The 14,778-nt window shown below is 39.2% G+C and overlaps 1 protein-coding gene across 2 annotated transcripts; it reads left to right on the forward strand.

Moving 5' to 3' along the window:
* The first annotated feature begins 288 nt into the window (after nucleotides 1-288).
* On the forward strand, nucleotides 289-13,023 carry LOC131310143 (CLP protease regulatory subunit CLPX3, mitochondrial-like). 2 transcript variants are annotated; one of them, XM_058336987.1, is made up of 15 exons: nucleotides 334-1,688; nucleotides 2,354-2,415; nucleotides 2,593-2,690; nucleotides 2,856-2,935; nucleotides 3,324-3,374; nucleotides 5,326-5,400; nucleotides 5,476-5,553; nucleotides 8,290-8,346; nucleotides 9,300-9,370; nucleotides 9,461-9,560; nucleotides 9,734-9,838; nucleotides 11,415-11,477; nucleotides 11,603-11,725; nucleotides 12,364-12,522; nucleotides 12,657-13,023. In XM_058336987.1, the coding sequence occupies exons 1-15, from the start codon at nucleotides 696-698 to the stop codon at nucleotides 12,726-12,728; spliced, it is 2,187 nt and encodes a 728-aa protein (XP_058192970.1). In that variant the 5' UTR covers nucleotides 334-695; the 3' UTR covers nucleotides 12,729-13,023. The 2 variants fall into 2 exon arrangements, with proteins under 2 accessions (XP_058192971.1, XP_058192970.1); XM_058336988.1 differs by lacking the exons at nucleotides 11,603-11,725; nucleotides 12,364-12,522; nucleotides 12,657-13,023 and adding an exon at nucleotides 9,932-9,998 and having other exon boundaries at nucleotides 289-1,688; nucleotides 11,415-11,479.
* The last annotated feature ends 1,755 nt before the right edge of the window (nucleotides 13,024-14,778 follow it).

Genomic DNA, 14,778 nt, shown 5'->3' on the forward strand with positions numbered 1-14,778 from the left:
ATGACAAAGACGGGAAAATTTTAAATAAAGACAAAATAGAAAAAAAATCCAAGAATCCCATAGCAGAACTTAGTCTAAATATTCAGTTCAAAAGATTCGCACGCGCGTGCGCTCGACCTCTAGTCACTAATTTATACGTGTGGATCATTTCTCAACTGCTAATGACTATTTTGGATTTGAGGGGCGAAATATTTGGGGGGAAAAAAAATGTAGGGTGAAAATTTTTTATTTTTGACCAAAATGTAGGGTGAAAATTCAATCGCAAGATTATTGCAATTTCCATAGTTTTCTTCTTCTCCATACTTACGGGACTCATCAAACCCATCAGCCATCAGTATCTTTTCTTTGCATTTCCCGCAAACACTCCCTACTTTAGCTTTGATGTCCGAATTCTCCTATCCATATATGCCTTTAATTCACTGGATTCAGTTATTATTATATTATATAGTAGTATAAATCTAACATTCATGTAGTAAAACAATTTTGTTTTTTCCTTTTAATATTAAGAACAGTTGCGTAAATAATTTAACTCCTAATTTATTGACACAGATCCCAATCTGGCATCATCATCATCATCATCATCGTGTTCTTTCTCTAATTTATTGTTTGTTTGTTTGTTGATTCGTCTAGAACTCTGTGAGAGTAGTGTATGTGTGTTTACTAGTAGTAATTGATTGTTTCGAAAAGAAGCAGGGATGTTGTCCGGTGGAGGATGGAGATGGAAGAAGCTAATAAGAAAGATGACAGTGACGACGACGACGACGTCATCAACGTCTTGGGCCCGGTCGAATCAGCGGCCGTCGCCGTTACCATCGTCATCATCGAATCGGTTGGGTAATAATTGCATGGTGCAGCCCCTGCACGTTGCTTCATATCGAATTAGAGAGTCCCTGATCGGAGCTCAGCAGAGGTATAAGTGGGACCACGGCGGCAGCGGCAGCGGCGGCGGCAGGGCCACCTCTACCCGCAGGATTAAGGCCGAAGCCAACTGCCCCCGATGCTCCAAGCATATGGATCTCCTCTTCTCCAATCGCCCCCTTCCTCTCTCCTCCTCCAATCTTTCACTTCCAGGTGACCATGATATTTCTGAATCTAACATTAATGGTATCACCCATAATAATAATACCAATACCAATAATAAAGGAGGAGGAGGAACCTCCTCCTATCAAGCCGTGAATCTTTGCCCAAGTTGCAAGACCTTTTACTACTTCCGTCCGGACAAGATTGCCCCACTTCAGGGCAGCTTCATTGAGATTGGGAGGGTTAAAGGGAGAGATCCCCACTCCTCCTCTGACAAGAAACAGCCCCTTCCCCACACCGGTGGTTCGAACGAAGCTGGAGAAGAAGAAGAATTCGGCAACAGACTCAGGGTGTCCTTTTGGGAGACTCTGAGGTCCTACACCGCCGGTGAACCCCCAGAGAATTGGCCGCCTCCTTCTCCACCAGCATCTGGAAATGGCCTGGCAGTGCATACACCTCCTGGTCCGCCTTTTGCGCCTGGAATTAATGTCATTCGTGCAGCAGGTCCTGGTGGTGGAGGTGGAAGCCACAGTGGCGATGGTAGTGGTTCAACGGGGGATAAAAATGGTGGATGGGGTGGGTCAAATTTGGGAAAGGATATGCCCACACCAAAGGAGATCTGCAAGGGACTCGAAAAATTCGTCATTGGGCAGGAACGCGCCAAAAAGGTTGCGACTTTTCACTCTATTGCTGTTTTCTCCATAAATTCCCGCAGTACATCACTAAGTAGATTCACTATGCATCACTTAAGTGCGACTGCTACTTACAGCTATGGTATTCCTTGCAATAGGTTTGTTGTTTTGTTAAATGCATAATAAGCTAGAAACATCCCTCCACTTCAGCCAACCCATGGATCACAGAAAACAAATTTCTTCGCTTTTTCGTATCTATGATTCTTTTGATTTTCTCTTCTCTGCCACTTGTACTTCCATTAACCAAGAGCGGATGCAGTAGGAATCAAGTGGGGTCAATTGAACCCACTGTCATTCAAATTGCTAGGTATTTCATTAACATTTTGTAGTTTGCCGTGTGTCAATGTGCTGCATTGTAAGGCATTGATGTTTTCCTTCACGTCTGAAGGTAGTTGCATATTTTTTCACACCCTTGCTTATGTAGTTTCTAGGATCCTAGTTGACTAAAAAGGACGACCAATGTACATATTCTGCTAGGTTATTGATCTTGTTCTCTACTGTGAGATCAATAACATTTACAAGATTACTATTTAGGTTATTTTTGTTTTCCACCTCGTCCTTCAGGTAATAATTTTTGGCTACTTGTCGAGAAAATGGCTAGCCCCATTTATATTGTATCTTGTTTTGTGTTTATGTTGCAGGTGCTTTCAGTGGCTGTTTATAACCACTACAAAAGGATATATTATACTTCCTTGCAGAAAGGGTTAGTTCTCAGCGGCCTTCCTGCCTAATTGTATCCATGCCTACCACCTGCTACTGGGATTTTTTATGCCGATAGTGGCCAAATTTGTACCCAAATTGCACTTTTATTTCCAGCAACCTATGACTAGTAGTCTCTTTAAACTTTGTTTGACGACATTTGAGTCTGCTTGAATAATAGATCAGGAGCAGAATCAGGAACACCATTGGTAGAAGATGATGACAATAGCATTGAGTTGGAAAAGAGCAATGTATTGTTGATGGGCCCAACTGGTTCAGGTAAGGTTCCTACTTCCTAAGTTGTCGTTTCTGAACTTTTGCTTGCAGCCTGCCTTATGGTAGTGGTGTCCTGGCAAATTTCACATTATATTTTTACTCTAGACAGTTTGTTATCCTCAAGCAAACTGCCTAATTTATTTCTCACTGACAACTATATTGTACCAGGAAAGACATTACTTGCAAAAACACTTGCTCGGTTTGTGAATGTGCCCTTTGTTATTGCTGATGCAACAACATTAACCCAGGCAAGTTGATTGTTGGCTTTTTGACCACCATTGTGGTCATGATAACAAAAATTGCACAAAATCATCATTCATATCATAAACTTTATGTTTGTCTGTTGAGTTGTGTCATAATTATTCTTTCCATTGCTAGCAAAATATATTCGTGAACTAGATGGCTATGTTCCAATAGGATCATTTTGTAAAGCTTACCCAATTAAGTTCCATTCATTTTTTATCTGTAAGACAGTTGCAATAAGGAGTGAGAACTTGAAAGGCATTGGAATGACAAAAACTCTCGTATTCTGCAAACGTCACACTTGATCTTCTGTAGTTGCTGTCTTCATTGTAACTTTGTTTCCTTCTATCGCTTCCACTCATACTTAAATAGGCAACTTCTGCTCTTCTGCAGGCTGGTTATGTTGGAGACGATGTTGAGTCAATCCTATATAAACTGCTTACGGTATGGTTCGTGTTTTCCATGGGTAATCTTATTAACAGTCTTAACCATTATTTGTTCTGGTAGTTGTAAATTGTTTGCTTTTGGATGTCTCCAAGACATTTTGACTTTGTCTTTCTATTTATGTCGTTCTTTTTCATATTTGTGCACTTATTAAAGATGGGTTTTGTAATGTAGAATCATTCTATTATGTGTTGTGGCAGTTATTCACTTTTGGTTATACTTTTTTTTTTTCTTGGGTTTCGGGTGGGGCTATTAATTTTTGTTTGATAGGAGTGGGGATATTTTGGCTTTGCATTGGTGTGCTATAGGTAGGAACGTGCTTAAAACTGATTTTGTTGCTGAAGATGAAGATTTCCATGCTGTATTTATTCATACATAGTATGGTTGGGTAAGAGCTGAATTTTTATCTTTCTAGTTCTTCGATAGCATAAATTCAAATGACAACTTTGCCTCGAGTCCTGGATCTTTATTATATTTACCTTGGTTTCCAAGTTGCTCGGGACCCAAGGATAATCGTGTATTGGAGCCTGAACTCAAGGGATCGTTTGGAAGTCTGAACTCTCCTCAAGAGTTAAACCTCACACAAAGGATTGTTGAACTCAAGGGATCGTTTGAATGTCTGAACTCCCCTCAAAGTGCCATGATACGAAGCCCGCGACGTGCCATGATATTAAGCCCCACATATCACTGACTTCTGATCAATAGACCCTCAGGCACAGGGCCAAGACTTCACATGGCTGTTCTCTACTTTTTGTCTAACTACTGAGGGCCTTCCACCTGACTTCATAGGTCTGGTCTCTCGAGCCATAGGCTTTGACCTTCACCCTAGCAGCTATTGGGGGTGCGCCATGTGTCCCTCACCTATCCATCTCTTAGGGGTATGTCCACCTATATAAGAGCACTTGTATTATCACAAGGCATGATGATCATAACCTAAGCTCCTTATCTCTAAGAATCTAATTCTAATACAAGTCTCTTGGTCTTTCCACCTCTCTCTCTCTCTCTCTCTCTCTCTCTCTCTTAGGGATCTACATTCGGTTCTCTCCTCCTCTGCCTTCAGCATCTCGTAACTCGTTGGTATCACGGATCACCTTCAGGGCCCCTTAGCTGTTCGGTTTCTCACACAGAATCAAAGTATACTACATGGCATCTCTCTGGTGCGATTGTTGATCATATCTACCAATTGCATGATAAGTAAAAAAGGGTTGGACAAAGAATTGGGACGCATTAGGAAGCTGGACAGATTTTAGTATGCGAGATAGAAAGAGTGCTAAGCAAAGAACAATGAGCCATCTTTGACGCATAAAATTTGACTCTGATTTTTCGACGTATGGAATCGGATCCGTATTTTCAATGCTGGCTATCAGGAGGACAACAAAGTGTTGTACATATAACTCGTGCTTTAAAAGATGCTGTTGTATTTGTTTGTTTTGTGATAATTCGACACTCTAGTGTTTTTGTGTTTCATTTTCTTGGTTGTTTGATCTTGAGGCATTGCAGTGAATGTATTTGTATCGAGATCTCGTTGTATCTTCTATTTTAGGCTTGGAATCGTATCATGATAATATCGTAATCATATCTCTTTGTAATCTTTGATTTTAGTTATATATTTTTAGATTTTCGCTATTTAAGCTTGTGTTAGCATTGTAACCTTTTTTACTCTCAATATTCAGTCAATCTCTTTGTAATCTTCTATTTAGTTATAGATTTCTAGGTTTTCTCTATTTAAGCTTGTGTTAGCATTGTAACTTTTTTTACTCTCAATATTCAGTAATACAAATCAATTCTCTCTTCCATATGTTATGTCACAGTTGCATCATATTGGGTGTTTGTCATGATTCACACTTTTCTCTCTTTGTTTATTATTAGGTTTGAAATTTTAGTTTCTGATTTGCTAGACTTTTCCTTAATCTGAAAACTCAATTAACTCAGCTCTCAAATTGGCATGAAGGTTGCTGAGTTTAATGTACAAGCAGCTCAACAAGGAATGGTTTACATAGATGAAGTTGATAAGATTACCAAAAAGGTTTGGCCTTTTTAAAGCCTTTTATTGCAAGTTTGTATGCCTTTTTATTAAAAGCTTTGGAAATCATTTTTGCAGGCTGAAAGCTTAAACATAAGCAGAGATGTTTCTGGAGAAGGCGTCCAACAAGCATTACTGAAAATGCTGGAAGGAACTGTGAGCGATTTAACTTTATGATTCTTGTTATCATTTTTGTGAATTATGTTCCAGAAAATCTTTTCAGGAGGAAAAGTAGTGCATACATTTATATAGGATGTTGAATCCTAAACTTATTCAACCCATTTTTGCTGATGTGCTATAATGTTGTCATGGCCTCCAAAATATTTTTTCGAAAATGCTACTTGCACAACGAGCACAACACAACAGGAGACACAACCGCTGACGTCAGCACGGAAACGACGTCATTTTGATTTAAAAAAAAAAAAACCAGCCCCCCCTTCTCTCTCTCTCTGTCTCTCTCTCATGGCACCGCCGCTCCAAACCAGAAGCCCAACACGAATCCTCCTCAGAGGAAGAAGAAGAAGACGACGACGACTAGGATCAGAAGAAGAAAGCCAAGAGCAACATAAAGAAAACACTTTCTTGCATCTTATCCTTTGCCCTGAAGTCGATCAGGCCCTTGAGGATCACGATCTCGTCGTCCTCGCTCCACAGCTGCTGGAACAGCTACTTCCCCGCGTCGCCGCCACCGCTCTTGTTCGGTGTCGTTTCATTGTTGCTATTCATGACAGCAGCCACGTCCTTCTCCTTCTGCTTCTTCTTCTTCGCCCTCTTCGATCAACTCTCGATCCCCACCATTGTTCTCCGCCGCCGGCAGTTTAACGGAGGCGTTTGAAGTGCGGTCGGATCTAGACTTTTTGGTGGTCTTGGGTGGTGGGTCTTCTTCTTCTTCTTCCTCAGAGGAGGACTCGTGTTGGCCTTCTAGTTGGGGCCGGCGATTCGGTGCCATGACAGAGACAGACGGACAAAGAGAGGGGGGAAGCGCTGTTTTTTTTTAATTTTTTATAATCAAAACGACGTCGTTTCCGTCCTAACGTCAGCGGTTGTGTCTCCTGTTGTGTTGTGCTCATTGTGCTAGTAGCATTTTCGATATTTTTTCTACCAGACTTGTATTTGAGTTTCTCCATGGTAAGTTATGAGAGTTTTGGAGTCTACGTGGCTGGCTACTGTTAATGTTTCCATAGGTTGGCTACTGTTGACATCATAGAGATGCTGTTGTGCTCTGTCATAGTGTGGTTTTTATTGATGAAGAGCAGCTTTGAGGTACTAGCTGGGGGAGGATGTGGCTGACAGCATACAGTGAAAATCACATGGATCCATTTTCTTGAGATGAACGATTGATCATATGATGCACGGGGAAATTAGTCTAAATATAATCATTGAAAATTTTTAGTTTTACTGTATTTGTATCAGTACCCTTTAGATTTCTTAGTCAAGTAGTGAAAGAGTCTTAGATGACCTATGAGTGCATATCCTTTGGAACCAGAAAGCTTTTAATATGCTAGTTAGTTATGTTACCATGTACCAGCTGTCTGTAGAGCTCTATATAAGTGCTGAAAGTCATGTAGTAGGTGCTAAAAATTATTTTCTCAGGAGAAGGAATACGAATTAAGAAGAAATCCTGTGTCAGTCGTCAAGAAGTTGGATGCAAGGGTTCTTACTTGTCTCCCTACTTTAGTCCTAATACCTTACTGCTGAAAATTAGAGAGCCAACTAAAGTGGATACTATGACAGTGCTAGGGTTATCCTGCCTGGAACCTTTCAAAGCATTGAACATGTTTGACTTCATCTAAAGGACACCCAATTTATTGTGTCAGAGCTTGTCCCACATCGGTTAGTTATAACTCCAAGAAATAGTTTATGAATTATGATCCTCTCTTGAATCAACAACCCAGATTGTACTATAAAATCAAAATAGTTCCCTTGTAAATGCTTAAAATTCTCTCGAAAAATTTAGTTCTGCAATAATGCATTCAGAAAGATGGGAACACCACTGGAAAAGATAATGGATCAACAAATCTCATGAGCCAATAGAGAACAATTCAAAACAATATGAACAAGTCACTCGTACCTGGCCCGCTCAGTAGCGTGTCAAGCGCTACCAGGGCCATATCACGTGCACTTCTCGGGCCAGAGAGCAATAACAATTACCCTGCAGGGCCACAACACCTATATCGCACAAACCATATGCCATCAAGTGCTCTTCTACATGCACTGATGCTCCAATCAGATCCGGAATTCTGTAAAGACACCAATTAACAAGTGACACGTCATGATTCTAATGGGATTTCATGTTCTATAATAAATACCAAAGAATGTTCACAGGGATTACCGAGCCAGAATAGCAAAGAAAATACTCCAGAAATATAGAGCACATTTTGTAGACCCAGTACATCAAATCAAGATCCGCACAATTAGATGCTTCGATTTGTACCTGCTCGAAATAGATACTAAAATGTATGCTCGATCAAAATATTTTCCACTGTTGATCTTCGAATAAAGTTCTCCCAGTTTTCCGTCTTTATAGTCTGTGCATTTTATCTCTTTTAGTAGTATCAATGCTGCTATCCAATTCTCTATGTGCTTCTGTTCCAACTCTTATCTCTATTCTTAAAATCCACAAAAACCACAAAGCCACTTTCCTATTTCAGCTGCACACAAGCACTACAGGCACCCCACTTCCTCTCCATCACGCCAATTCTGTCATACTTAGAGCCCATAGAGCTGGCTGCATCAAAGTGCACCAGCATGATGTGTTACTTCTGTTCTGTCTTTATTGCTCTTTGATTTTATCTTTCATGATATTTGTAATATGAAGCCATCAGTGTGTCGAATTGTTTATATGCCTAAGGATCTTCTGTTCATCTATTAGTAAAATCTGCTTTTTTCCAGATAGTGAATGTACCTGAAAAGGGGGCAAGGAAGCATCCAAGGGGTGATAGCATTCAGGTACTTTAAGCCGCAATGTGTTCTGATTCCCCCTTTCACTTTACATATCTTGTGTGTGTTTATAGTTTGTAAACACACACAAGAAAAAACAAGTTTGTAAAGCTCATAGCTTTAAGATTGTTGATGTAATTTTATGCCAAGCTTATCCACTGCTGATTTGTTTTGATATTTTGCAATTGCCATTATATTGGTATTTCTTAACTTAAATATTCCTACTTAGAGACCCCGAGATTTTAACAAATATAAACTTGAATGGCAAGGTCTTCACTATGTTACCAACAAATAAGAAAACCCTACTGATTTATCTCTTGTGGAGTGCTATTCCATCATGTGGAATCCCTTCTGTAACTGTGAATTTGGTGATCCCATTTATTTTCTTATTTACCTAATTATTTTTCGTAGGAAAAATTATCGGTAATGAGACACCAAACGCTAGATAGCGTGGGGTTTTGCACGACAACGTAAGAAAATGGGTCACCATAGATTCATAATGCTCCGAGGAATTATTTTGCTCATGGTAAATTCAAAGAGACATAAAATATGGTCTAATCTTTGTTCTTTATTTTTTAGAATTAAGTGTCTTTAGTTTACTAGAACATATTAAGGCAATTGCTGGGTACTGCGGTTAAAGAATGGGCTTGCAAGAAGCCTATTGGCTGTCTGCCTGTTGCAGAACCCTCCTAAAACGCTAAATATGATGCAGGATGGCTTTTTTACTCTAATAGCCTACTAGATTGTATGCATCCTCTTGTCAGGCCTGTTTAATTTTCCTTACTTCTGGAATTTCATAAGTAGTGCAATATTGCTCCATACTTCCCTTCCTTGTAAGACCTTCAGTTTAGGTTTGCTTTGTATAAGCATGCAGCATGTCCTCAACTTATCCATTTTTGTTGTACAATATGGGCCTTTGCTCAGTCAATATGATCTTCTACTTGTGTTTCAATTTTCTGCAGATAGATACAAAAGACATCCTTTTTATCTGTGGTGGGGCATTTATTGACTTGGAAAAAACTATTTCAGAGAGGTAACTGGTACTTCTAATGTTATTTCCATATCTCAAATTTTATTATTGGAGGATGGTTTCAGACTTAGTATTTTTGTGGTGGTTTGTCAGACGGCAGGACTCTTCAATAGGGTTTGGAGCACCTGTTCGTGCTAACATGAGAACTGGTGGATTAACTGATGCTGTACTAATATCATCGTTACTGGAATCTGTGAGAATCAACACCTTGTCATCCAATATGATTGAAATTCTAAACCTTTCTTACCCAGTGCTTCATTCTTTGCTCTAGACACTTAGAAGCTTCCAAAGGAATCTAATTTCTGTTTCCCCCTCTATGAAGCTCAGATACTTGTACATGCCTGAAAATTATGGCTGTATTTTCAGGTTGAAAGTAGTGATCTTATTGCGTATGGTCTCATACCTGAGTTCATTGGACGTTTTCCCATTTTGGTTAGTTTGTCAGCTTTAACTGAGGACCAGCTTGTTCAGGTAAGATCTAGCCTATAATCTGATCCGTTCTGTTCTACCTCCTCCTGTAATTCTGTAATTCTTCTTATGAATGTTATCATGGCCATGGAATAGGTTATTTCAAACCTACACTGCCCTGCTCCTTGTTAAATGGGGAACAGGATGCCGGATTCGGATACAGGTGGAGATCATATTTTAACTTTTAGGAAAGGCTAAGGTGCTCATCTTGTGTGGTCTTGTCTTGTGAGAATTTTTGTTAAACAGGGGCTGCTATGGTTACTGCAAAGTGGCTTGCCGCCGGTTTTTCTTAACGTCATGCAGTAATCTGGTTTACACACTTGTCTGTCATGTGATGGAATTGGGTGTTTGTTTGAGCATCTCCAACCCAACTCCAAAACTCTATTTTGTAGTGCCAAATCTCCACTTGGGGGTAAAAAGCCACTCCAACCCACCTGCATGGGACCTACTTTTGAATCCCATATATGGACAGAGGACAGTCCTCCAAGAAAGGGAGATGGATTTCCATTTATTAAAATGCATTAATGTGCAGTTGTTAATACATATAGATGCAATAATACAAAATTGGTATCTCTGAAAAGGTATTGACGATACCTTCAAAAAGAGACCAATATTCGATATACTCAACAATATATAACAACATTATAACTATGTTTGTGAAGAGAAAGTGTGTTTTGAAAAGGAATGAAGGTGTAATTGAAAAATGGATATAGAAATAGAATATTGTGGTTGGAGTGTGTATGAATAGTGACATTCTCCAAATATAGTCTTTGAATAAACTGTAATTCTTTGGGTCTCCAAAATAGAGAAATGGAGAGTCTCCATTGGAGAGAGTTGGGTTAGAGTTGCTCAACCTATGGCGAAAGCTGATTTTTAAAAGCAGTAGCAAAAAAAATCCAAAATGGAGTTTCCCATAAATCAGCTTTTCTCAGTTGTCGTTAGCTGTATTTTTGCCTAAAAGTAGAAAGCAGAAGCTGTGCAGCTTTGAAGACAAAAGGTCATAAGCTGCAGCACTTAAGTAGGCATCAAACACCCCCACTTATCCATGGTTGTCATGTTCCAACTTTTTCTTAACATTGTGGATGCAAAGAAAAAGACGATAAATGCATGATGGAAGAATACGTCAAATGATGCAAAAGCACATGCTCTTAACTCTGTGTAGCATTTTAGGCATTACTCTCCATGTTTCTATGTTAGCAAATAATGCAACTTCTACACTCGTATTGATTACTATGACATGGAGGTGTTAAAATCATAAAGTTGTGGCAAATATCTTCTATACATACGACATGTAAGTTGTTTTGTTTTCTATAAAGAAGACATGCGTTCTAGATTATTTCTATGGTAATGGCACTTGTACTCTGCCAAATGGCTTTTCCGTAGTACAGAAGAGCTAACTATGAATTCTGCTCAGAACGTGACTTATGAAATGATTCGGGTCATTTTATTTCCTGAACTTTCTAACCTCAAAACGGAGGTGTGTTGGGCGCCCCCTGAAATTGTTCATCTTGCTGGGACTTAGTGCTCTACGATTCTCAGAAGCGCCTTATAGACATCTTGGTATTTTCTTCCATGGCAGGTCCTCACAGAACCAAAAAATGCTCTTGGTAAGCAGTACAAGAAGTTGTTCAGCATGAACAATGTAAGCGTTTGGCCTGTTTCATCCTCATCGAGGACTGACACTCTCTCTTACTCTCTCCACATATGGTATTTAATTTAAATAGGTCGTCTCCATGTGCTTAATGTGCAAGCCTTTGTCATCTTCAGGTGAAGCTACATTTTACAGAGAGGGCGCTGAGAAGTATTGCAAAGAAAGCAATAGTTAAGAATACTGGTGCAAGGGGTTTAAGAGCAATACTGGAAAGCATTCTATCTGAAGCCATGTATGAGGTACTGTGAAGCACTCCACAGATCATTGTATTCATGTCGGACACTCCAGAGACGTGACTCGTGGGGACACACCACTTGGCATGTTCATTAAATTTTGCTATTTTTAATGGTGGGACATACCGGGGCACACTTAAGGACATGGCAGGGTTATTTCATGAATTCTAGAAGTTTATTTGGGAAAAATATTAATAAGTTCAAGCAAAAAGTATAATATAAAACAGATTTGTGTGTGTAGGCATACGCCATCAGTTGATAACGTATTCGAAAGGAGTTCCAGCCTAAATAGTTAGTGGTTACAATGTAGGTTTGTATAACTAATTAAATTTTTTAAAAAGTCTCTGCTTTCACGGTAAGGCTGCGTACATCAACCCTTCCCCAAACCCCGCAATGGCGGGAGTCCCTTGCACTGGGTTTGCCCTTTTAATTGCCGTGTCCCCTGCTGTGTGTGTCTCCCTATTTTCTGACAATCACTTTGTCCTGCATTCGTGTATATGTCTGCATCCATGCTACATACAATTGAAGTACTTGTGGGACTGCATTTTGTTGCATGTCATCACATGTTATCGATCCATCCATTTATATCCTTATTATAGTATTAGACTATTAGCTTATGGAACGATAGTACTTGTATTTTTCAGATTCCAGATAACGGGACTGGAAATGATAGAGTAGATGCTGTTGTTGTGGATGAGGAGTCAGTGGGCTCAGTAGATTCCCCAGGATGTGGGGGCAAAATTCTTTATGGAGATGGGGCCTTGGAGCATTACCTTACCGGGGCTAGGTTGAAAGAAAATGTGGTATGGAATCACCCTAATACCTTTTTAACCCTCCATTTTATTTCTTCTAAGAATATTGTACCAACTATCAATTAAGTTTGGAAAACGTCTTTCTATTTGTTTGGTAACCCAGACTTGGTTTTGAATGCTTGCAGCAAAATGGCGAGACGGACGGGGAGTTGCAGGAGGGTGATTCGTACGCCTCATCTAGAGCGATGAGCTTGTAACGTTTCTACAGCAACTCATTGTTGACATCCGTAAAAATATTGCATCTTGTTGTATTGTAGAAGATCACATTCATCAGCTGGTGTAATTATCCCCTTTTCTAACAGCATAGCATTTGATTCTATTCAATTCACATTAGGAAAGTAAAGTAAATGAGAGCAGAAAAATAGGTTTTACTCAACAAGTTTGTGCAAATACCTTGGGTGGGTTACACTGACCAATTCCTTCCTTTTGATTTTATATGTAACTCCGTCCTTTATTAATTGAGGGTAATATCACCATTTCATGTTGCCTTAATCCTTGACTCTCTTTAACCAACTAGTTTGCCATTGTAGTCCTTGAACTTGACCCAACTTGGATGATCAAATGATCATATAGTCGTCGTGGGCAAGGCATCAATTTTGAGGAGTTTGATTATTCTTTCTTGTAAGGCCCATCTTTTTTGGTTATTTCTTTCTTTCTCATTAGGGGCTTTTCGAAGTGCCTCTCTTTTTCTTTTTTTGATCAGGAAGTGCCTCTCTTAAGCGGTGTTCTATTTGTATCAGTACCCTCCATTTGGATCCAACAACTCATCATGGCTCCGTTTGGATCAAACAACTCATGGGTTCGCAAAATGTAAGAAAATCAAATATCATGGTTGTTAACAAGGAAGGCAGAAAGATACAAAGAAGAAAATCAACAGTACCCCCATCCAGATTGACAGCGGGCGGAAACCAATAGACTTTAGTTTGTCCCATGGCAGTTCTAAAACACCTGAACATCCGTATTTCATCTCAATATCCTAGAAGAAAAATGAAAAATTCAATGGAAATACGCTATCAATAACTCTCTCGTAATGAATCTAACCAAACAATCAAGCGACTGCTCTCTTATATACAATTAGACAAATTAATTTCTTACAGTTTTGTTTTTGTTACTATGGTCACAACTCACGACGCGTAAGGCAATATACCATTATTTAAGCAAATATCATACTAATGAAATATCAGTAGCTTATTTTGGCTGCATAGTAAGAAAGAAAATTCTAAAATCAGCCCAATGGGCTGACAATAGTGAGTGTGTGAATATGTATTACAGGATATAAAAAATACCCATAAACATGTGTTTTTCTTGTCTTCTAGTGTGCTTATTGTCAGTCCACTGGGCTGACAATAGCAAGACCGTTTCCCTTTATTTACTCTATATAACCCACTAATTTTCCCAAATCTTTCTATTATACCCCTCTCCTCCCAAAACACCAAATCTCCATAGCCACCTCCGCCAAAGCTACGAACACCGCCACTCCCTCCCCTCCTCTCTTCAAGGTTACTCTCTCTCTCTCTCTCTCTCAAAACGAAACCCACTTGGAAGCCGATCAAGCACTGTGTTTTTTTCGATGCAGAATTTTCAATTTTTTGAACCAAATTTTCGGCATTTCAAGTCCGAAAAAATGTAATGTTTTCGATATTTGAATACCGTAATATTTTAATAATTTCAACAGTTAGTTACCGAAATGTTTATATATATTCGGCAGTCAATTACCGAAATCCATATAACAAGGGAGGACTTTTCTAATCTTCAGTAATATAATATTATCGAATAAATTTTTGGTAACCTAATACCGAAGTATATACCAGAATTCGGCAATTAATTACCAAATTATATGGAGTATGTATTTTCAATAGTTACCGAAATATATATATGTTTTCGACAGTTAATTACCGAAATTGTTTTCAAAATGGTCGCAGTATGGTGATTCAATGGCGACTATACTGAGAGAGAGAGAGAGAGAGAGAGAGAGAGAGAGAGAGAGAGAGAGAGGAGTGGCGGTGGTGTGGTGGTGTTTTTGATTGAGTGGTGGTGGTTATGGCGAGCTATGGAGATGGAGGAGGCGTGAATTGACTGAGGGAAGAGAGAAAGAAGATGATAATTGATTGTGTCTAAAAAGTTAGAAGGGCAAGTAAAACATTTTGTATTGGGGGCTCATGTTGTAATTATTTATATGTTTTTGACAGTTAATTACCAAAATTGTTTTTAAAATGGTCGTAGTGTGGTGATTCAATGGCGACTATA

This window comes from Rhododendron vialii, chromosome 12a (genome assembly GCF_030253575.1).
Source record: "Rhododendron vialii isolate Sample 1 chromosome 12a, ASM3025357v1".
Lineage (NCBI taxonomy): Eukaryota > Viridiplantae > Streptophyta > Magnoliopsida > Ericales > Ericaceae > Rhododendron > Rhododendron vialii.